Source organism: Miniopterus schreibersii (assembly GCF_964146895.1).
Source record: "Miniopterus schreibersii genome assembly, chromosome: 13".
NCBI classification, from domain to species: Eukaryota; Metazoa; Chordata; class Mammalia; order Chiroptera; family Miniopteridae; genus Miniopterus; species Miniopterus schreibersii.
Genome location: NC_138113.1, coordinates 56,629,500 through 56,651,642, shown reverse-complemented (window position 1 = coordinate 56,651,642; position 22,143 = coordinate 56,629,500). Strand labels below are relative to the sequence as shown.

General features: G+C 57.4%; 1 protein-coding gene across 1 annotated transcript; it reads left to right on the top strand.

The window, feature by feature from the left end:
* Window positions 1-3,989: 3,989 nt before the first annotated feature.
* Window positions 3,990-9,513, top strand: POU3F3 (POU class 3 homeobox 3; the record flags this gene model as incomplete). Its single annotated transcript, XM_081156743.1, has 1 exon — window positions 3,990-9,513. The coding sequence occupies one exon, from the start codon at window positions 3,990-3,992 to the stop codon at window positions 5,472-5,474; it is 1,485 nt and encodes a 494-aa protein (XP_081012869.1). The 3' UTR covers window positions 5,475-9,513.
* Window positions 9,514-22,143: the final 12,630 nt, after the last annotated feature.

Sequence of the window (22,143 nt, the reverse complement as noted above, 5' to 3'; positions counted from 1 at the left end):
ATGTATGCAAATGAAAATCAGCACTAACTGTTCTACCCTTGTTATATACTTTGGATTTTTTTTTTCCAGACAAAACAATCACACTCGCAAAGGGAGGGGGCGGGTGGGGTGGGGTGGGGCTGGGGTGGGGGGAGGCTGGGGAGCGACTGGAGTACTAAGGAGGAGGAAAGGGGGGGCGGAGGGGACAAACCTCAGAACAGAAGTGTATTTCTGTTATGGAGAGTGCTGCGTTTTGGGGGGCTTCCCAGAGCGCACACCCCCCTCCTCGAAAAGAAAGAAAGTGGATCTGTTTGCAGAGGCGCTATCACGTTTCATCAGGCCACCTGAGACTGCTTTTGAAAGCGTGCACTGTGAAATTCATAGCAGTAATTTAGACAAAATCCTCACTGTATATTAATGAAAGACGGCCCCATGGCTCTGTTCCTATCCTTCCCATTCAGTGTAAACAAAACCACGAGACTCTGGGTTTTTGAGCCGGATCCAAGCAAAATCGGCAGGAAAGGAAAACACGGGGCGCTGGCACCGACTATTCAAACGTCTGCACCTGGAGATCTCAGATTTATTCAATGAAATCTGTGTTCCATCTCTTATACCTACATATGCGCATACATAAATATAAGGAGGAACTTCAGGGGGGGCGCAGAGGAAGAGACCCGTGCTGCTTGGGCTTTGGTTGCCGCCGCTTTTCACATCTACACCTTAGCAATACCGGCTTTGCTAAAACCTACCGACGCTGGTCTCTCTGCCCCCGGGCCGGCGAGCGCCCGACGAGATGCCACAGGAATTCTCCGCGCCCGCGGTTCGTCTGGACATCCCGCAACGCCCGCGCGCCTGCGGCTGGCTCCCCGGCTTTAACCGAGTTCACCTCACTAAGCCCCGCGGGGGGATTATTCTGCGGGGAGGGGGGGACAGCCCCGTTCTCAGAGTAACGCGAGCCCCGGCCGCTCCGCATCCAGGTCCAGGGCCCCGGCTCGCGCGCCCGCCGCGGGAACCGGCTGGGGCGGCGGGCGCGGGGCGGGCGCACCGCAGAGCTGGGGTGCGGATTGCACGCACACACGGACACGCACACACTCACACTCGCATTAGGAACGATGTATTTATTGAATGTCCGCTTTGGGTTCGTTTATTGGAAATCCCCGAGGAGGGTTCCATTCGCCCTTGTTTTCGTTGCCACTTTCTCTTTTCTCCTGGTTCGCCGAGGTTCCTCGGTGCAGCGTTTCCGCTCGGTCGCGTCCCCCACCCCCCGCTTCTCCCGCCTGCCCCTCGCACACCCCCCCCCGCCCGTCCCCCTTTAACTCTTTCAGCCCGGCCGGGGCTGAGAGCGCGCGGGCCGCCGCCGGCTCGGCCGCTACGCAAACCCCTTGGCGACGGGGAAGAAAGAAACGCACCACCGAGCCTCAGGAGAGCCGGCGAGCAAACCCCGCCGCCAGTCACCACACTGAACGGCACGCGCGCGCGCGCACCGCACACACACAGACACACACGCACACACACGCACACGCAGAAAGCACACACAAGGTAAGCGGTGGGAGGCGCGGCCAGTGGATCCCGGTCCCTCGGCCGGCTCCCGCCGCGGGCACCGCCGCCGCCGCCGGGATGGAGCACACTTACGATGTGTCTATGGGGAAAGGTCGGCCTGACAGCTTTTCAAACACATCCCGCGGCTCCGCCGACCCGCACCCTCTAAACTCACAAGGGCACGCACGCCACTCGCCTGACCCCGAGGGGGGAGGGGGAGGGAGGGGGAGGGGAGGGGAGGGAGGGGGAGCGAGGCCGGGAAGGTGGGGGGAGCGCAGCCGCGGCGGCGAGCGGTGCGTGTCGCACGCGCGGGCCCCGCGCCGGCCCCGGGCTGCAGGTTCCCCAGCTGCTGGCCTCCGAGAACTCAGACAAAGGGGCCGCGGCCGGCGCGAGGCGACTGCGGAAAGTTGCGGCGGCGGATCTCCAAGCAGCGCGGCCGCGGCCCGAGCTCCGGGCGCCGCGGGCTCCCCTTTCCCACCCCCGCTGAGCCAGAGGCGGGGGCCGGCTGGTGAAGGCAAAAGGAAACTTTGAAACCACTGGGGGACACCTCGGTCTATAGGTATCAGCTTGAAAGGTGCATCCCCTCCGCGCGCCGTACGAGTCTCCGGGACGGGCGGGGGTTGGGGGGCCGCGTCCCCGCGCAGTCCTCCCAGGCGGAGGGGGGGCTGGCTGCGGTCCTTCACGATTTTTCCCCTCTTTGTTTCCTTCTGGTTCTGCCCCCCCTTCCGTCCCTTCTCGCTCCCCTTTCCCTTCCCTCCTCCCAGGCCTCCCGCGAACGCCCCGAGCGCGGAGGGCACGCCTAGGACTCGGCCGGACGCGAAGAGTTAAGATGCGGCGGAAGGGGCGGCGGGCGAGGGGCGGGGCGGGGCGCGGGGCGGCGGGGCGGGGGCCGGGGGGACCGCGGAGCTCCGGCGTCGGCGAGCCTCTGCCTAAATTAAAAAGCAACCAATCGGAACGGCCGGAAGGGGGGGCCTCGCGTCCGGAGCCAGTCATTCCGGGCCTGCCAATCACCCAGCAGGTAGCCAATCAGCGGGGGCCCTGGTGCTCGACTTCCTTGTATTTGGGAAAGTGTGGTGGTGGGTGCGCGCTCGCGGCGGAGGGTAAACATTCGACAGTCCCCGCTCGGAGAGGGAGGGACAGAGAGCGAACTGTCAGATTGGAGCGCGAGCGGGCGGGCGAGAGAGGGAGAGAGAGAGGGAGAGGGAGGGAGGGAGAGAGCGAGGGAGAGAGGAAGAGGGAGCGCAAACCCGGGCGCTGCAAGGCTCCCGCCGCAACTCCGCTCCGGCACGGCCCGCGCCAGCCGTGCACCCTGCGAGCCGCGCGACGCGCCCACTGGAGTTGGTTGTGTACCAAGGATCCCCTATATGCACACACACCCCTCCACCTCCACCAATGCACTCCTCCTCCTCCTCCTCCTCCTCCAGACAACTGCTGGGAAAAAATTAAAACACCAACCCCAACCGTCAGCAACAAGGTAACAGAGCCACTCGACCTCCGTTTTCTCCTGTTCGATTTTTTTCCTTGTTACATTTGTTTCCTCATTTCTGCCCAGAAGGAAAGATGTCGCATCAGGCTGTGACTGTTGCGAGGAGAATGAAAAAGGATTCTTGTTTCAGAGGCAACCGAGAGCTCCGGCAATAGCAACTGCAGAGAAATGCAGCATCGCAAGAAGTTTTCCTAGGACAGAGCAAAACTTGAAAGGAGAGCACCGGCCGGGGAGAGCGGGAGCCTCTCCGCACCCGCCAGCAGCCAGCATCACCACGCCTTCAGGGACTCTAAAAGTTTTGCTACTCCAAGGACAGGAGCGAAATGCGTTCCTGAGGAGCCCGGAGAGCGGCCAAGGGAAGGAGCGGGCCGGCTGCGGGTCGTCCGTAATTTGGTTCGAGAAGAAAGGAACGGCTGCTTTCTTTGTTGTCTCCCGTGAAATCGCCACTTAGCAGGTGGAGCGAGCCCCGCGCCCGGGCGGAGACCGCGCACACCGGGACCGCAGGCGGAGCGGGAGCCGGGAGCCGGGGCTGAGAGCCCGCGCGCAGGCCCGCACCCCGCCCGGCGAGCCCCGCTGGAGCCAGCCGAACGCGCCGGGGCCGGGGGGCGGCCCAGACCCCCCCTGAAGGGGGCGGCCAGGGAGCGCGCCCCGAGAAGCTAGCCCCCCTCCCCAGAGCGCTGCTGCTGCTGCTGCTGCTGCTGCTGCTGCTGCCGCCGACCGAGGCCGGCCGGCGACCCCCGCGCCCTGCCGAGCGGCCTTGCAGCTCCAGCCCCGGGCCTCGGCGGCAGCGGCGGCGGCGGCGGAGGAGGCGGCGGCGGCGGCGGCGGAGGCGGCGGGGCCGACTGGGGCCCGGGGCGGGGGCGGGGGAGGAGTGGGGGGAGGAGGCGGGAAGCGGGGGGGCGCGGCGGCGGCGGCGGCGGCCGCGGCTGCTGCGGCGGCGGCGGCGGCGGTGGTGGCGGCGGTGGGGTGGCGGGAGCGGAGCGGCATGGCCACGGCGGCTTCTAACCCCTACCTGCCGGGGAACAGCCTGCTGGCGGCCGGCTCCATTGTGCACTCGGACGCGGCGGGCGCCGGCGGCGGCGGCGGCGGGGGCGGCGGCGGCGGGGGCGGCGGCGGCGCGGGGGGCGGCGGGGGCGGCATGCAGCCCGGCAGCGCCGCCGTGACCTCCGGCGCCTACCGAGGGGACCCGTCCTCCGTCAAGATGGTCCAAAGCGACTTCATGCAGGGGGCCATGGCCGCCAGCAACGGCGGCCATATGCTCAGCCACGCGCACCAGTGGGTCACGGCCCTGCCCCACGCCGCCGCCGCCGCCGCCGCTGCCGCCGCCGCCGCCGTGGAGGCCAGCTCGCCGTGGTCGGGCAGCGCCGTGGGCATGGCCGGCAGCCCCCAGCAGCCGCCGCAGCCGCCGCCGCCGCAGGGCCCCGACGTGAAGGGCGGCGCGGGGCGCGACGACCTGCACGCGGGCACCGCGCTGCACCACCGCGGGCCGCCGCACCTCGGGCCCCCGCCCCCGCCGCCGCACCAGGGCCACCCGGGCGGCTGGGGCGCCGCCGCCGCCGCCGCCGCAGCCGCCGCCGCCGCCGCCGCCGCCGCGCACCTCCCGTCCATGGCCGGGGGCCAGCAGCCGCCGCCGCAGAGCCTGCTCTACTCGCAGCCCGGGGGCTTCACGGTGAACGGCATGCTGAGCGCGCCCCCGGGGCCCGGCGGCGGCAGCGGCGGCGCGGGCGGCGGCGCCCAGAGCCTCGTGCACCCGGGGCTGGTGCGCGGGGACACGCCCGAGCTGGCCGACCACCACCACCACCACCACCACCACTCGCACCCGCCGCACCCGCACCACGCTCAGGGGCCCCCGCACCACGGCGGCGGCGCGGGGCCGGGACTCAACAGCCACGACCCGCACTCGGACGAGGACACGCCGACCTCGGACGACCTGGAGCAGTTCGCCAAGCAGTTCAAGCAGCGGCGCATCAAGCTGGGCTTCACGCAGGCCGACGTGGGGCTGGCCCTGGGCACGCTCTACGGCAACGTGTTCTCGCAGACCACCATCTGCCGCTTCGAGGCCCTGCAGCTGAGCTTCAAGAACATGTGCAAGCTCAAGCCGCTGCTGAACAAGTGGCTGGAGGAGGCGGACTCGAGCACCGGCAGCCCCACGAGCATCGACAAGATCGCGGCGCAGGGCCGCAAGCGCAAGAAGCGGACCTCCATCGAGGTGAGCGTCAAGGGCGCGCTCGAGAGCCACTTCCTCAAGTGCCCCAAGCCCTCGGCCCAGGAGATCACCAACCTGGCCGACAGCCTGCAGCTGGAGAAGGAGGTGGTGCGGGTTTGGTTCTGCAACCGGCGCCAGAAGGAAAAGCGCATGACGCCGCCCGGGATCCAACAGCAGACGCCCGACGACGTCTACTCGCAAGTGGGCACCGTCAGCGCCGACACGCCGCCGCCGCACCACGGGCTGCAGACCAGCGTGCAGTGAAGGCCGCGGGGCGCAGCGACAGGAGGGTCGCCACCGCCCCGCAGCCGCCGCCAACGCCGCCAGCGCCGCGCTACCCCGCACCCGGGCCGCCCTCCCCTCCGCCCAAAGACAGGCCTGCCCGCCCCGGGAGGGAAGGAAAGAGAGACTGACCCGCGAGATGGTGTTTGAAGTCCGAGGAGAGAGGGGCCAAACAGACAAACAAACAAAAAAAGGCATAATAAACACCCAGACGGTACGCAGCCAACAGGCCCGGCAGAGAGAGAGAGAGAGGGGCGATCGTGAGATCTCCTTTCCACGGTGCCGGCGATCCGGTTTGTTCTTGGTTTTGCTTCTAAAGAAGGATGAAGGTGCCTAGCGCGCCAAAACTGCACTCGTGAGGTTTTGCCCACCCGGAGAGTCCCGCGCGGCGCCGGCGGGCAGCGCCCAGTACCCGCCTTGCGCTCCCCTCCTGCGCCCGGACGCAGCTGCCCTTCGCGCCGCCGCTCCCCGCAGGGCCGCCCGCACCCTGTTTCCCGGGCGCCGTCTGAAAGCAAGCACAGGCGCGGGGCGTCCTCGGGGCGGCTGCTCCGCGCCGGTTCTTCTTGGCCACGTTAAAGCCATTTGGGGACAGATAAGCTGACTGTGAAGTGGGAAGGAGAGAAAATTTAAAAAAAAAAACAAAAAAACGGTCTCCAGCGAAAACAATATCCACAGCTTCTGAAATTAACAAACTGAAGAGCAGAGCCAAAAGAAAAAGAATGCGTTTCCTCCAAATAACCTTGGAAATAAAAGCATCACGAAAAGGGCGGCTGGTGAGCGAGGGCCGAGGGGACACCGCTCGCGCGTCCCCGGAGAGGAGAGGCCGGCGCGCCCCCCGCGCGGGCAGACTGGGCAGGAGGCCGCCGGGCCAGCCACCCCCGCCGCAGGACTGCCACGGGGGGGGGGACGACACGATGCCTAAAGATGCCACCGCTAATATTTTTTTTATTAATATTTTTTATTTTTTATTTCTGGACTGACTCATAAAGGGATTTAGAAAAGACTGAGCACCCGCCGCTGCACTTCCCGGACCTCGCGCCTCAGTCCTGTTGCCAACTTTGATTGAATGGGTGCTGTGGACGTGATTATATAATACTGCCATTTCCAAGCAGTGTTTTTGGTAGGTTTTAATAAACAGACTTTTCAAAAGACGGCAATATAGATTGTTAGATCCGTTGTCGATCTAAAAAATATTTGCTTTATATTTTCATTAAATGACTTCTTTTAATATTTTATTCAGAATACTTATGAACTGCTGCAAAACGGTAATTTATTTTTCCCCAGATCTTGTATTACGTGTTTTTTTCAGACGAGCACAAATCAAAATGAAATGAAAATACGGACCGTTGTTAGGTAATAAGGGTATCTTTTGATGTGATCATTTGATTGTAATTTAATTTGAGTAGTGATACCGTAAGAGCTGATCGAGAAAATAAATTTGTTAGAATGAAATAGTCTGTGTCTGATGCATACACACTGTGTGGGAAGAAAATAGACCTTTAGAAAATATTTTTTTAGCAACGCATATCCTTAAAGCCGTAGCGCTGAGGGAGTCCAGTCTTGCCCGCTGCACCTGAGGTGTATTTGGAAACCTAGGCTCAAGGGCAGACGTGGCAGAAACGGCTGGTACTTTTGACTCGGTCGTCACTCCCTGGTAAACTGTGAATTCCACTGCCTTTTCCTGTCCTTTAATTTTAGTGGGTGTTTTTAGGGGAGACTGTCTAAAGACTACTTTTCTTGGAGATACCTGTGTTCTTTATCATCTTTATGGAAAGATTGGACTACGTCACCAGTGAAAATGTGCCAACTGGTTAGTAATGGTTACAGAGCCCCCTTCCCAAAGTTTAGCTTTTTTTTCGACTCCCCCCCCCCCCACCACCACCACCTTGCTGTGTCGCTTTCTTCTTTTTGCTAAGGACTGATAGTTGTGAAGAATAGTTTACGAGTCTATAAAATATTGCCTATCAGTTACTTTCCATTGATAGCTCTGCAGTTAGGTTTAAATTATTAGGCCGCGTGGGGGTTTGTTTGGTTTGGTTTGTTTTTTTGCCCTGAAATGAAAGAATTGGGAGTTCTGAAGTCCTGAGCCTGGTCCACACTGCTTTGCCCTCAGCGTGATTACCAGCTCTGACCTAGGCGGCTACGTTTCTGTGTTTTGGTCTTTCCCCAGTGCGATTCTGTATCTTCTTTACTGGCCCTGGGTGTTTTAGCTTTTTGGATCACTCCTTAGATACGCCCTGTAGAGCGGTCACATTTATCACGTTGATGTATCAATATTTACAATGTGGGAAAGGGAAAGTGTGATGCCTCAGGTTGTGAGCGCTAAAGACGGAAAAGGCTCTGCTTAGTCGAGGCCTTTGGTACTTTACTTTAAAGAAGTATTTGGCGGTGATAACGCAGTGATTTTATAGCATAATTTGCCCCTAATCCCATCTAGCTGTCACTCATTTTTGCCGCCTTCTCTCATCCCCACTTCCTCTCCATAAGATATCGATGCAGGGGTTAAAAAACCCGGAAAACTGTGAGAGCAACAAGGAGCGGTTATTTCTTCCAGACAGACCCTGTGTCACTTTCATAAATCAAGCCTAGCCAGATGGCCGTGCGTTGGGTTGCATTATTTTAAACACCAAATAGTACTAAAAATCACAATCATTTTGATTTGTGAAATCTGAAAAAGGCCCTATTTATTAAACAGAAAGAAGAAGAAAAATGAAAAATAAGAAACTACAATTTACTTTTCTTGGCTTTCTTGTTTCCTTATTTCTCTTGCTATTGTAATCTCTCTGCCCAACTAATTTACAACTTGGAGTGGGTATAAACTTCATCAGTATTTTGAGGGTCTGCAGGGGCAAGCAAGGAAGGCCTTACTGGAAAGCTGAGGGTTGGGTGTGGTTGTTTTTACATGGTGGATACCACTGGCACGTGAGGCAAAGTCCCGTGTTCCCTACAGGAAAGGTAGTGGTTGATTAGACAGTGAGTCTATGTAAAATTTTAGGAGCTATTTGTTTACTTGATTTGGCTGAGAACAAAAGAACTACCATTAGACTTCACACTGTTTTCTATTAAAAAGCAACCTTTGCTGATTACTTTGGAAAAAGTCCTGGTTTGGGGGGTAACAGAGTAACTTTTAATTGGAGACTCTGGGAAAGCAAGACCATTTTATTCCATTATTTTGCATTTTTTACAGTGAGCCAATGCTGACACTCCATATTTTGAAAATCAGCCCTTTGAATGTATTTACAAAATGAAATTCATGGTTGAAAAACAAAAGAGAGCAGATACAACTGAGAGGTTGTGTGTTAAGGCTTATATTGTTGCACACGTAAATAATGAAAATATTGTTACATATCACCAGATCTTTTTAATGAATTTGGTCATTGTGTTTCTTTGCAGAGCAAGTGTCTTGTGCTTCGTAAAGTGCCCATTTGTTTCCTCATTTCAATCCAGCCCTCCTCCCCTTCCAACCCAAAGGAAAGTGACAAAGTTCTGTTCCATCAATCTGGCTAATCCCAAACTAGGCCCATTTATAGTCTTCAGTCTCCTGTGGCTCCTGACCCGTTGTTGTCCAAGCCTCAGTCGCCTCAGTCACCCAACCATCTTCCCCTGCAAGTCTGGGCGATAAATCATTCAAGGTGTATTTAAAATAGTCATTTTGCTGTTGTTTCTCTCCCTTTTTTATTTTTTAAGTACTTAGCCAAGGACTACTTCTTTGTTCCAAAACAGAACTGCTCATTATTGATCTTAGAGGAGTCCCTCTGCTTCCTTGTCGCCCCCAGTGTTTGCTCACTACCATGCTCATAATGTTTTGTATGAACGGTTTTCAACATTCGGAGAATAATTGGTTCTAATATTAAATGCAGTATATACTATTGATAGTTTTATCGATAAGTGTAATATTTTAAATAATTTTAACAATTAAATTTGTTTTAAAATTATATATTTGTAAAGTATTTATCCTGTTGGAAGCAACAATATATTGTTGTATTTATTCGTTTATTTTTGTAATAAATGATCAACCTCTCAAGCTAAATCAAAGATGACACTTTTATATATTTATACGAAATGCATTTTAAGAGATGGGCATATTTGCACCACTTTGTATGTAAATAGAGTAAGATCCATCAATAATGTGTAGTTTTCAGAACCAAATTGAAGGAAGAAACATTCTCTCCACATGGAGTTTAGTTTGCCCAAGTTCCAGGGTAATTAATCAAACTCTAAAATGGATGCAACAAGTATTGGCACTGGACGCAGACTTGAAATTAATTATTTAGGAGGTGGACCTGGTTTTTTTCAAGGCAGAAGGATAGAAATTGAAGAATTCTTTCATGAAATGCACTTGGCTGACTGGGTGGATTAGAACAGATGCCATGTATCAGCGATAAGACCTAATACCTGGCTGTGCTCAGACATCTATGCTGGGGAAAGGTGTCGAAAGAAAGTTAAGACTTTGAGGTTATTGGTGACCCAGAAACAAGGTAATGTGGAAAAAAGGAGTTGTGCTATGTTATTTTTTAAAACTGTCTGCTTACAATGGCTGTGAGTGGAAACCTCTCTGTCCTAGCCCTGTTACTGACAGCACACGCAAGCAGCCAGTACAGGTGTTGTTGTTCTTGCTGAGTGATAGGTAGGGCGCGCGGGGTCACCTCTCAGCTCTCCAAGCTCTGTCCGTCTCTGCTCGGTCATCTCAGTCCCTTGCCTGAAGGTCTCCCATGTGACCTCCTGGCTGTGGAGCCCCGCCGTGGGCTTGATCTTGATTTCAATAAGGAAATCAGAGAGCTCTGGGTTTGCCTCCTGGACTTTCCAGTGTAGGAGAGGAACTCGTGTGGAGGCTGGAAGAAGTGGGTGGGGGTGGGGTCAGCGGAGACAGCGAGAGGGGGGTGCTCGTGTAATCAGATCCTTTGATTTTGTTAGCCTGGCTCATGGCCTATTAATTAGATTACTCTCTTTCATTCTTGATTTCACATCCGTGTTTGTTCCAGTACCCTAAAATGTGGGCGCGAGCGGGCGAGCAGGAGCCTATGATGTCACTGCCGGCCGTGGCCGCAGCCTGGCCTTCTGGAGGGCTGTGGGCTGCGTTCTCTATGAGCTGGGGGGGGGGGGGGCTCTGGGGTGACCTCAGAGGGGTCTGGGCGAGTGGCCTTCACGCGGTGGCATGCAGGATGTGTGCGCCCCTGTGTGTGGGGGGGTGTGGGGGGGTCCACGCGTGTCTGTGGGTGCAGGGGAGGGGAGGGGGCTGCGGGAAGTTGCAGCCCGGCCTCTGGAGCCCTGGGGATGCAGAGGGCTTGCTCCCGGGCAGGGCCTGCGTCCAGTGGAAATGGGGGGGTGAGAGGAGCCCAGGCGGGTGGTGCGGGGCCCTGGGGCGCGGGGCAGGGGCGCGGCGCGGGGCGGCTGCGGGGTGGCATCCCCGGTAGGCCTCGCCCCGCCGTAACAGCTGGCCAGTCCCACAAGTTGTTTTCCTCGTGGCGACCATTCAGCAAAACGCACCATCCTTTCTCAAAGATTTAAATTTCGCGGATGAATTACCATACAGCGGTTGCTTAGCAACTAAATTCAAGCCGGGCTAAGAGTATGCACGCTTTTTGTATTCTCATTAATAAAAATGCCACTCTGACACAGCAACCCGACTTTGGATCACTGCAACTTCTGTAAAAGCCGTAGGAGAATACAAACCGATCCTGCCATTTAATTACAGATCAAAATAGCTTGAAACGCGGTGTTTTTGTTCATCTATCTTTCTAAAAGCGATGTAAAAAATAACGGCTTTTCAGAAACAGTAGTAAATCTTTTTTTTTTTTTTTTTTTTAATGGAGTTGTCTTTCGGGGTTACTGATAATTGTCCAATGAAACTTTTTAAAACACAGGTCGAGATCACCCCTGTTCATCCACATTTCTGCTCTCGCCTCGGCCGGCGGTCTGATCCCGCCCCCGCCCCCAGCCCAATAATCATGATTTCTCCAATTCTGGAAAGATTCCGGCCTCGGGAGCCGCAGGGACTAAGGGGCAGTTGGCAGAGCCGTGGATGAGGCCGGTGGCTGGAGAAAACCTGAAACACTGGGGAGAGAGCAAGTAGAAAGTTGTGGAAGTTTTCTTGGAAGGCCGGAGGGCTTTGCTGAGCGCGGGGCTCGGGTTTCAGAGGCTCTGGCGCTGAGTATCTGGGCGCAGGTGGGAGCTGAAGGCTGACACTCTTGCTCTGGGTTGGTGCGTCCTGGGGGTCCAGCTTCCTCTCCCGAAAACTCAGGCGCCGCCTTTCCTCTGAGGACCCTGGAGTCCAGAGGAGTTTGAACACCAGGCCTCCCGCCCGGCTCTCTGAGCCCCACCTCCCCGCTGCCCCAGCCCTGGAGCCCTGAAGGGGAAGTCGAGACAGAGCTGCGCCCCCTGAGTCTTCAACTGGAGCCTGGGGTTGCCATAGGGGGACCCTGGGGGTCTCTCTCCCAGGTGCAGGGAAGGAGATGCGCAGGGGAGGAGATGCGCTGGCTCCGAGGAAAGGTCCAGCCCTTTGCTGCGGTCCAGCTGCGCGGGGAGCAGGGGGCAGCGGGGCAGCGGGTGCGCCCTGGGTCTCGCTGCTTGGGGAGGAGGGGAGGTCCCCGCACCGCCTGCGCAGCCCGGGCGGGGGGCAGGCCGCCGGGGCCCTGCACTCCGGGGAGCCCGAGGCGCCTGGGTGGTGCTCCTCGGCTTCCCGCGGGTGGGGAACTCGAGCGCCCCACGAACGCTGGGGTGGCTGCCAGCGCCTGGCTGCGTCACGGCCACCTCCCGAGCCCCGTCCCCGCCCAGGGGCGCAGGGACCGCTGCCCGGGCCTGCGGGGCTGCTGAGCCGGCGGGGAGCGGGGAGCAGGCCACGGGTTGGTGCCCAGTTCAGGAGCCAGCAGGATCCCAGGATGGCTTCGCTTTTGAAGCTGCAAAAGGAGGCCCTGGTCAGCTTTGGAAAGGTTTAGGGGCAAAACTGAAAGTCCGCAGATTGATTCCAGTAATACTGCCAGGGAGCCCCCCCTTCCCCCCTTTCTCGCAGACTTTGGCAAACGTGAGAACTTTAGAGGTGACTGGTCCCCAGGTCAGCCTGCGCGGGAAGGACCATGGTCCCCCCCCCCACGGACTCCAGTGAGTACCCCCCCAACACACGCAAAAGAACAACAGTGGAAACCAAACCGTGCGCTGAAATATTTGTTGTATTAAGAGGCACTGGAGTTCGTGTTGTGCTTTTTTAGTAAAACATACATAATAAACAGGAAGACTTTTATTTACAAATACAATTGCCCCAGACAAGCCACATCCCAGGTACCTGATTCATTAGTGGGTTCATTCCTTTCCCTCCCTTTGGGAAGAGAAATTGTAGCTTGAAAACTAGCTGGGTCTTGGGGGAGGGGAAGGAGAGTGGGTAGTTTACCTGTTCCTAGGAAAAGGGGCAGGGGTGTCTGGCCCGGCCCTGTCTGGGGAATGTTAAGCATATAAAATAACCATTCGCAGGATAGGCAGAGGGTTTTTTTCCCCCCTTTTTTTTTTATTCTTCAGAAAATAAGTTTGTTGGTCGTGGTTGCTGTCACCAGAGTTGGCCAGTGAAATGTGCTGGTGATATACCCCTAGTTGGTGTGGGTTTGTGTGTGTGTGTGCATGTGAAAAAAAAAAAAAAAAACACCCTCAAATTTAAATAACTCTGTTTGGGACGATACCAGAATTTTATCTGTAAAACTCACTTAGTTGCCATAGTTTTAGAAATGCCCGTGGGGGACAGATGCTAGCCCTTGGCTTCCTAGTCGCCATATAAACCAGTGTCACTTAACCGTGGTAACCTGAGTCTGGTCTTCTTTAATTCAGGAAGCTTTCTCTAAGTGAATCCCCTTCCCCTGCAAGTTGGGAGAGGGACATTTTGGGGGAGAGACCCGTCCAGGGAAAGGCAGAACCAACGGAAGCTCCAGGTGACCCGCTGAGCCACGAGTGTTGACTCAGAAGCAGGAGACACACCTGAGGTATGTCTGGGGTTTGTGAGTTCCCAGTATGAGACCCGTTTACAAATGAGGGGGGGGGAACATCATGATAACTGCTGTCCCTGTTTCACTGTCGTGGCTACTAAATAACGTGGAGGAGCTGAGAGGGAAGCAAAAACGCCTTTTATAATACAAAAAAAACAAAAGCACTAGGGATGTCCTGATGAAAAGCTTCCTGGGAGGCCACACGTTAGTTCTGTCCTTCAGGACTGCGGCTCCGAGAGGGCGAGCCCGTGTAGTGGGCTGGAACGTGGCACACTGAAATGGAGCAGGTACTCATTTCAAAGCGCTCGCCTCGCGCCGGCGTGAAAGGTGCCCAAGCCTGCCACCCTCACTCTACCCAAGTGCACACAAGGCTACTTGGAGAAGTGAGTGGGGGGCAGGGAGGTTTGTTCCACTCGGACCGACCCTGTAAGAGTCTCAAAGGGAGAGTCTATTTTTCATTTACATTTCCACGGTTGAAAACCCTCCAGCAGAGTTTTAAAAATTAAAAAGGTCTAATCAGAAAGTACAGCATCACCCACGAACTGACAAAATGAAAAAAAAAAAAAAGTCTTACTCGCTTGGTCTTGAGAATCTGTAGGTTACGATAGGGAAAAACCCATCCGTGAACAAAATAACACGTAGGAACTATTTTTAATGAACATTTTTGGGGGGGAGAAATCGTTCACACTTGCTTAGGCAGTCCTACGGATCAGACTTTGTACTCCTGGAAGATTTCTTCCAAACAGGACTTTAAAAATGTTTCAAACCTGAGAGGTGTCGCTAACCCTCCTGAGAACGATTTCATGGTTGTCCTGGGTGTTTTTAATAGGAGGGGTGCTAAGCAAGCAGCCTCGCGTTCAGGAGCGTCTGGGGGACTGGAAGTGGCCTGAGCAGCCTGCCCCTCACCTGGGCTTCCTGCGGGTCGGAGGAGGGCTGGGCAGAGGTCAGGACCATTTACATAGGTCCCTGATCCCAAAAGTTTTCCCCCCCGTTTATCAAAGCAGAGGGCTTGCGGTGAGGGGTAGAAGTGAGGGGAGAGCCAGAGGTGGATCAATTACCTGTCCCCTTTGTTCCTGAGTCTGAACTGGGGCTTCAAGGAGGAAAATAAAAGCCCCCAGGGAACAAGGCCTGCACCTCCGTTTGCAACACTCTGACACCCCCTCCCACCCCACCCCGCCCCACCCCACCCCAGCCAGAAACCCTCGTGCTGGCTGATTGGGAGCAAAATGGTAACTTGAGGACGCCCCGTGTGTTACATAACACAGAGAGCCTTCTGCAGGGAGGTGCGCAAACTGGGTTTTTCTCCAGTGACTGTGTGCAGGCAGAAAGGCCGGGAGGAGAGGCAGGAAGACAAACTAAATAGAAAAAATAATGGGGAAATGTGGCGATGCCCATGAGCGATGTGCATGGAAACAGCCATTACCTGCACGGCCTGGGTGCCAGAGCGTCTTCCTAGAAATATCTGCCCAGGGCTGTACTTGGCTATAGAGAAGTCAGACCTACATTGGGAAGGGGGCACAATCCGCTCCAGAACAGTGGGAGCTGGTTGCCCTGAAGCCAGTAGGAACCAAGTGTGTTCAGAGCTGTGCCATCCACGCCCCATCCTTTCTGTCAGAACCCTGCAGTCCTTCCTGCGGGAGGGCAGGTTACCCCCTACCCGGGAGCCCTGCTGGGCCCACCAGGGTCACCACGCCTGTGGCCTGAGAGCTGCTGATCCACCAGCAGCAGGAGGCAGCTGCTGCGGCCCGAGGTCACACTCAGAAAGCCTTTTATCCCTGAGCACTTCGCCCCAGAGGCGAAGGCGGTGCAAACCCCGTTCGTTTGCCCCAAACACGCAGGGGAGATCGTGACCGAGGGACAAGCACTTGGCAGGAAGGGGATCTGGAGAGGGGCAGTTGATTTGGGCAGATTCCCTACACCAGACCCTCTCGGCATTGGGGGGTGCAGGGAGGAAATGGGGGGTGGGGAGGCCCGGGAGGGGAAGCTGAAGGCGCGCAGGCTGACAAAGCTGTAACAAAGGATTCATGCGAAAGTGGCACCAAGGCTCTTGAAAGGATTGCACACCTTCCAGGCTTGTCGCCAGCTCCCAGGACAGGGTCCGCTGATTGTTCCCCGGCGTTGCGCATTCGTGCCCGGGCTGTCGATGGTGCGGGGCCTCACAGTCTAGGCCCCAGCGCTCCGGCCGCCGCCTCGGGCGTGGGCTGGGGCTGCGCCCGGTCCGCTGGGCCCGTGGGTGGCTGTTCCCAGGCTGCCCGGCCGGGTGGGGAGGTGGTCTTGCTGCGCAGCACGCCTGGCTCTCGCTCGGCCTGGGAAAGTCGTGGGCTGCGATCTGGCCTGGAGATGCAGGCCCAAAAGCAAGCCTCAAGCCTCCCTGCTGGGCCAGGGGAAGTTCGCTGGAGAAGTGGGGAGCTGGTGGAGTCTCACCGTGGCCTTTGCAAGGAAAGCAAGCAGGACCGGGTGGAAAGGAGGCCCCCAGGATGCGCTGCTGGACGCTCACAGCAGCCAGTGGGGCACTTCCTCCGCCACCGCTGAGGCTGTTCCAGGACCCCATTTCCTCTGGACCGGGTGCCTCGAGCGCCCCGTCCCCTGGCCCTGAGCCAGCCTCTGAGCGCAGACCCCTGCCTCCAGATGGTGGATAGGAATGGGCACCCCAGCACCTGGGGACAGGACAACTTGAGACCCAGGCAGGGGAGCGACTGGGTGGGCGGTGAAGGGGAACATCATAATGACCCCTTAACTTCGCCCCTCAGCCCCAGTGGGTTCCCGGAGGGTTCTGGTGTAGCTCCCCTGAGCCTCTCTGAGTTGGTGGAAGAGGCGTTAGTCTGGGAACTCGGGCCCAGGGGTGCAGACCTCTGTGGGAAGGAGAAGCTCAGGGTCAGAGTTCAGGACTAGGAGTAGGTGGAGGTGTCCCTCCACCAGTGACACCTGGGTGGGGAGAACAGAACTTGGGGAGAGGGGTTAAAAGTGGGTATAAACATCGTCAGCAACTACTTCCTGGTGTCCCCTTTCTTTAATTCAGCCCAGGGAAAAGCCCCTCAGAGTTGCTGCAGACCTGGATATCCAGGCTGCCTGAGCTGCGCAAAGCAGTCTCCCAAGGCTGCCCAAGCCTCAGGGCAGCCTCAGATCCCTCCGCAACTCCCCCCCACCCCTGCTGGCTTGGGCTGGGCTGGGCTGGGCTGGGGTTGGGGCTGCGACCTCAACCTCACCAATGGCCCCTGCAGTGGGGCCCTCTCAGAAATTCCAGCCAGTCAGCCCAGCGTGGCAGAGAGGGCTGGAGGCCATGAGTGACACAAACGCCTACCCCTGGCTACATACAAGTGCAAATGAGATGCATTTTGGCTGATCAGTCCACTGTATTTTATGCATCTTAATGTGTCTATGTCTTGTCAGCTCTTCAAGTCAGGAAGAACAGCAGAAAATTTTTAAAGAGTTTTTTGTGTGTGTGGTTTCCAACTCTAATCGCATCCAGGGAGATGGGGTGAGAGTGGAGACAGGGAGCTTGCTCACACAAACAGCCCTCATAAATGCAACCTTAAGCCACAAAGAAGAATGGAAAAAGGGGAGGGGGCCTGTGATTGCTGACAAGGGACCTGGAGGGAGCTAGGTGGATTCTGGCTGGGAAAAGTTTAAAGCCATACATTTCTTTTTATGAAGCAAAATTCATTTGTATTTACTTGGATAGGGGACAGATTAAACTCCCAGCTTACCTGACATCTTGAACAAAGTGTAGTGTAGGGGCGTCTTAGGGGAGGCATCTCAGGAACTCACTGGGAGGTAAGCGGTTTTCTGGCACCATGGAACCCCTATCTGGGCTGCAGCGCCCAGCTCTCCTCTCTGTATGTCAATTTCCGAGAGAGTTGTAAGTGCAGGAAACTTGCCTCCAACTCTCACCAGACTCCCCCCAACAGGTTTCCTGAGAAAACAAGTCCTCTGGCACCTCGGTGAGGTGGCCTCCGTAAGGTAGCTGCAGGGGTGCTGGTGGCAGGTCTGTGGGAGGGAAGGGCCTCTGGTGTTCTGCTCTGGGCCGCCTCCTGTGATTCACAAGGGCACTCTGGCAGAGCTCTGGTCCTAGAGCTCAGAGCCTGAAAACTGCCAAAGAGGACCAGGGGGCCAGATCCACCCTTCACCCTACCCCTCTCCTCAGGCATTTTTTTGTCTCAGGCTTGTCTGCTGCTGATCTGAGGGAAGGGGAACCACTGACTCTCTTAGCCCCTTTCCGGAGCCCTGCCCCTCCCTGTCAGCCAGGCCCAAGTCTCCGGTGCATTGAGTGCCAGCCTCTGGCCCCCTCTTTCATGGGGTTCTCAGGGTCCGCAGGGAACTTGTTCTCAGGGTACCTCTGGGTTCTTAGAGACAGCAAGGGAAGTTGCTGTTGACACGTGAAGCTGTTCTGTTAAGTTCTGACTCTGGGGCTGGCTGCCCACTCAGAGAAGCTGTAGCAGCTTTATGGTCAAGATGCAGGGTCTAACGTAGGTTGCGAATAGCCTGGGCCAGCAAAAGAGGAAGCCACTGAAGGGAGAACACCCCAGGCCCATTTCACTGGGGTGAGGTTTCTCAGGGGAGAACAGCCTGTCCTGTTACTTGTGCCATCCTGTTACCTGTTCAGAATTCCTTCTCCGATGTATTCCTTGGCTGAGGTGTGAGATGCCCACACCAAAGAGCAATTATCTCTAACAAAACAGAGTGGGGAGGGAGGTCCTGTGCTGCACACCGAGAGAAGGGGCCACCCAGCATGCTGAAACTATCCAAACTTCTATGCTGCTTAGCAGAGCAGTTTGCTTGTCACAGCCAGCTCAGGTTCCTGCCATGCAACCTGGGCATTTCCACACCAGCCTGGTTCTGCATCAGAGCCAGAGATGTGCTGCTGCTGTGGGCTTCTACTCAGGAGCCAAGGTGCTGGAGAGATGTCCCAAACAAGACAGACTTGAAAGTCATTGCCCCAACTCACCCAGTGTCCTGACAGGCACTAGGAAGGGCCAACCTATGGGCCAAGGAACAGAGGTGACCTGCCGGGGTTCCTTAGCCTGCCTGCATCATGGTGGCTGGCGAGAGCCCCTGCAAGCTGCCCCCTGCTCTGTTCTTGCTGCGGACTCCCAACAGTAATTTATCCCTTCCCAGAACTGAGCATGGGTTTCCATTTGGGATAAGAAGGGGTGTCAATAAAGAGGCAGGGCCGGGCGGTGAAGGATCTTCAGTAATAAATAAATCCAGCACAGTAACCTTTACACCCACAGACTATTCTCACTAACCTTTTCTTTTCAAACAGTCATTCGGCCAACTGTCAAAACCATTTCAACCCATGAGCAAAAAGAAATTTTAAAACGGAGACCAAGTGCCTGTTTCTCCTTTGCTCCCAGAGTTGGCGATCCCTCACTTCCTCACCTCCCAGCTGTCCTGATATCCAGACCCTATCTGAAGATTTAAAACTCTCCCTTAAAGTCTTTTAGGGTTTCGGCATTAACAGAGTCCTTGGAAGGAGCGGGTTTTCAGCATTACCAGAGTACTTAGAGGGAGAAGCACCCTCCCCAGCCCAGTTCTGCATCCAAACCAAATACATTGTAACCACCATCATCAATTACACTTTGCATACTTGACACTCCAGCATGTAGACTCTGCTGTTTACCAGAAGTAGTAACAAACTTTACTGAAAGAAAGAAATGCAACATTGACCGTGGGATACCTACTGGAGAGCTCTTTGAAAACATCATCCCTACCTCCTTACCTCTTTTATTGGGATGGAGTGCTGTAAAAATCTTGGGTAGCAGAATTTTAAAACAGCTTGATTACCGCCAGCGCTTTTGGAGTCCTCAGCTCCAATCATTAGTAATAAAGTCATTAATAGTCATAATTGGTATTTAATTGCTCGATCTGACTGTCGCTTTTTTCATGACCTGATTTAGTTTGGGGGGAAGTACATACAGGTGGTTCAGAATCAGTAAAGGGAAGCCATTTGCAGACAACTTTTTCCAAGCAGAAAGCAGAAGTACTTTTGTTGTATTTGCAGACATGTGTCTCACACATTTTTTCCTGCTTTTTGTAAACTATCTAAAAATAAACATTACAGAGCTGGGTTTTAATTTATCCAGATGGGATCATAACATACCTAGGATATATTTTTTTTATATACTATAGAATTGGGGACACATGGCTGCTGTTCACGGGAAAAGCGGAAAAGAAACTCAGTGCGAAAGCAGAAAGGACTGGACCGCTAGTGGAATCGAGTATCTGAGGAAATTCGCTTTATTGCTTCGCAGGAAGAGGGTCCGCGGCGGCGAGAGGAAAGTTGCCCGGGTCTTTGCAGAGGGACCGCGCGAGGCGGGCCAGAGCTTCCCACCCGCGCCGCTGGGCCCCGGGCCGGGCGACCTCTCTCCCGGGGCACCCCCTCCCCCCAACACGCGCGCACTCTTCAGCGGTCAGGCCCGGCGTTTAACCCCGGCTCCCCTTTGCAGGACCCACGGGAGAACTTTCCCCGCAAGGGCGCCCCGTGCCGCCTGCGTTCGCCCTCCCTCTCCTCGCCCCCCGCGCTCCGGACTCACCCGGCGAGGTCCTTCCACTCCACGCGCGGGCAGGAAACAGGCCTCGGGCGAGGCGCCGTTGGAAACCACCTTTTAGCAATACCACCAAAGCCAAGAGCGCACACTCGGGGCAACTCCGCTCCCGAGCCCGCGTCTTGCAGAAAACTGGGTAGACGGCGAGGGCGTTAGAGGCGACACATCCTCCAGCCAACCACGACTTCAGCTTTCTTATGGAAATGACCGCCCAGGTCCCTCGCCCGGCGCGCAGCCTGCAGGCCCCGGTTCTCGCCCCGGGTCGCCGCGGTCTCTCTGAGCCGGGGCGCGGGGCGCGGGGCGCGGGGCGCGGGGCGCGGGGCGCGGGGCCCGGCCGGGCCGGTGGGCTCCCCTCCGCCGGCCGCGCTCCGTATTAAATATTCATAGAGACCGCTCGCTACTTTCTTAAAGGCGAACCGCGCGGGAAAGTTCACCGCCAAGGGGACGCACAAAGGAAGGTCTGGGCTCCTGGGGGACGCGGGGGTGCCCGCTCGGGCCGACTTTACCCGGAGGACTCGGGAGCCGGCTCCCCTCGGGGTCCAGGTGCGGCGGGGAAGGGGAAGGGGCGCTGAACTTGGCGGAGGAGAGGAAGGTCGATCCCCGATCCCTAAACAGCTGTTTTGCAAACTGGCTCTCGCGTCTTACGCCCCAGGGTCCCCGGGGACTTTTGGGGTTGGCTGGTTGTTTTTTATAAGAGTCTGTTTGACGTCCCCCAGGCTCCACCGCACCGGGGCCGGCAAGAAAGCCGCCCGTGTTGCTGACACCCACGCACGCACTGAGTTGAGGAAGCCGGACCTGAGCACCAGCTTTATTTAACTGCTCAAACAGGTCACCCCCGCACCTGCCCCAGCTCTTAAAAGTGCGCGCGGTCCGCGGCGGTAAGTCGGCGCGGGGACGGGGGGGGGGGGGCGCGCGCGGTCGGCGCCCCGGTCCGCGCCCCAGTGCCCGCCTCGGCGCGTCCCCGAACCTGCGCGGAGGCCCCGGGGTCGCGGGCGCCGGGCTCCCCCCGGGGAGCGCGCCAGGGACCCGGCCTGGGGGCGGCGGGACGAGGGCGGGCGAAGGCCGTGCGGGGGCTGCGGGGAGCGCGCCCCCAGGGCCGGCGGACCCGGGAGGCGGCCACGCGTGGTGCGGGGGCGACGCCGCGCCCTCGCGGTCACACACTCACACACACTCACACACCCGCCGTTCTTTTTGTTCCGGGCCAGGAGCCCTTGCACGAGTGGTTAGAAAGTCTCGGGCGCCATCTAACGGGAGCAGCGCAAAGTTGCCGCCGGGTGGAGCTTAGAACCGCCGAGGCGCGGGGTCTCGGCGGAGGGGCCTCTCCCCCACCCTCCTCTCCCTCGGGGGCTTGTCACCACCCCCCAACACAGAACGGTCACTCTCTCGGAAACTCCGGAGTCCCCGCACTCCCCTTCCGAGGGCGCGGGGCTTGGCGCCCGCCTGCGCGCGCAGACAGCCCCCTGCTCCCCTGCCCTCCCTCCCCCATCCCTCCCTCCCCCATCCCTCCCTCCCCCATCCCTCCCCTCCCCTCCCCCTCCCCTCCCCCTCCCCTCCCCCTCCCCTCCCCCTTCCCCTCCCCTCCCCTCCCCCTTCCCCCTCCCCCCTGCCCTGCCCTCCCTCCCCTCCCTTCCCCGGCCCCCCCCAGGCCACCGAAGAGGCCCCGCGGTGCTGCACCTGCCTCAGCGGGGCCCTGTGTAGTTCAAGTTCTCTTGTTCCTCTTGGCCTGTGATGCAAAGTCCCAAGTAGCGCCCGGTGGTGCAGTTGTTTTCCGAAAGGAACAGCCCCCTGATGCAGACGTCTGCAAACGCTTCCAGGGGATGATGCCCCCGGGAGATCGCCCTGTGGTGGCCTCAGGGGAGCCTCGGTGTCTCCTGGGAGGGAGGGCGGGGTCCTGAGGAGCTGCCCCGGAATCCAGTCAGGGAGCTGCTGTTTGGAAGAGCCTGACAAGTGGCAGCACAAGATGACAAAGGTCAGGCCACAGGAAGGGATGGAAGACAGGCACCCACCTACCCAGAAAGTGGGCTGGAGCTTGAGGAGACCCAGGCCTCTCCCACAGGTTCCAGGCCACTGTGAGGGCCAGTGGTCATGGGAGATATAAATCCGGGTGTCACTCCTGTGGGTGCAAGGCACCTCTGCACC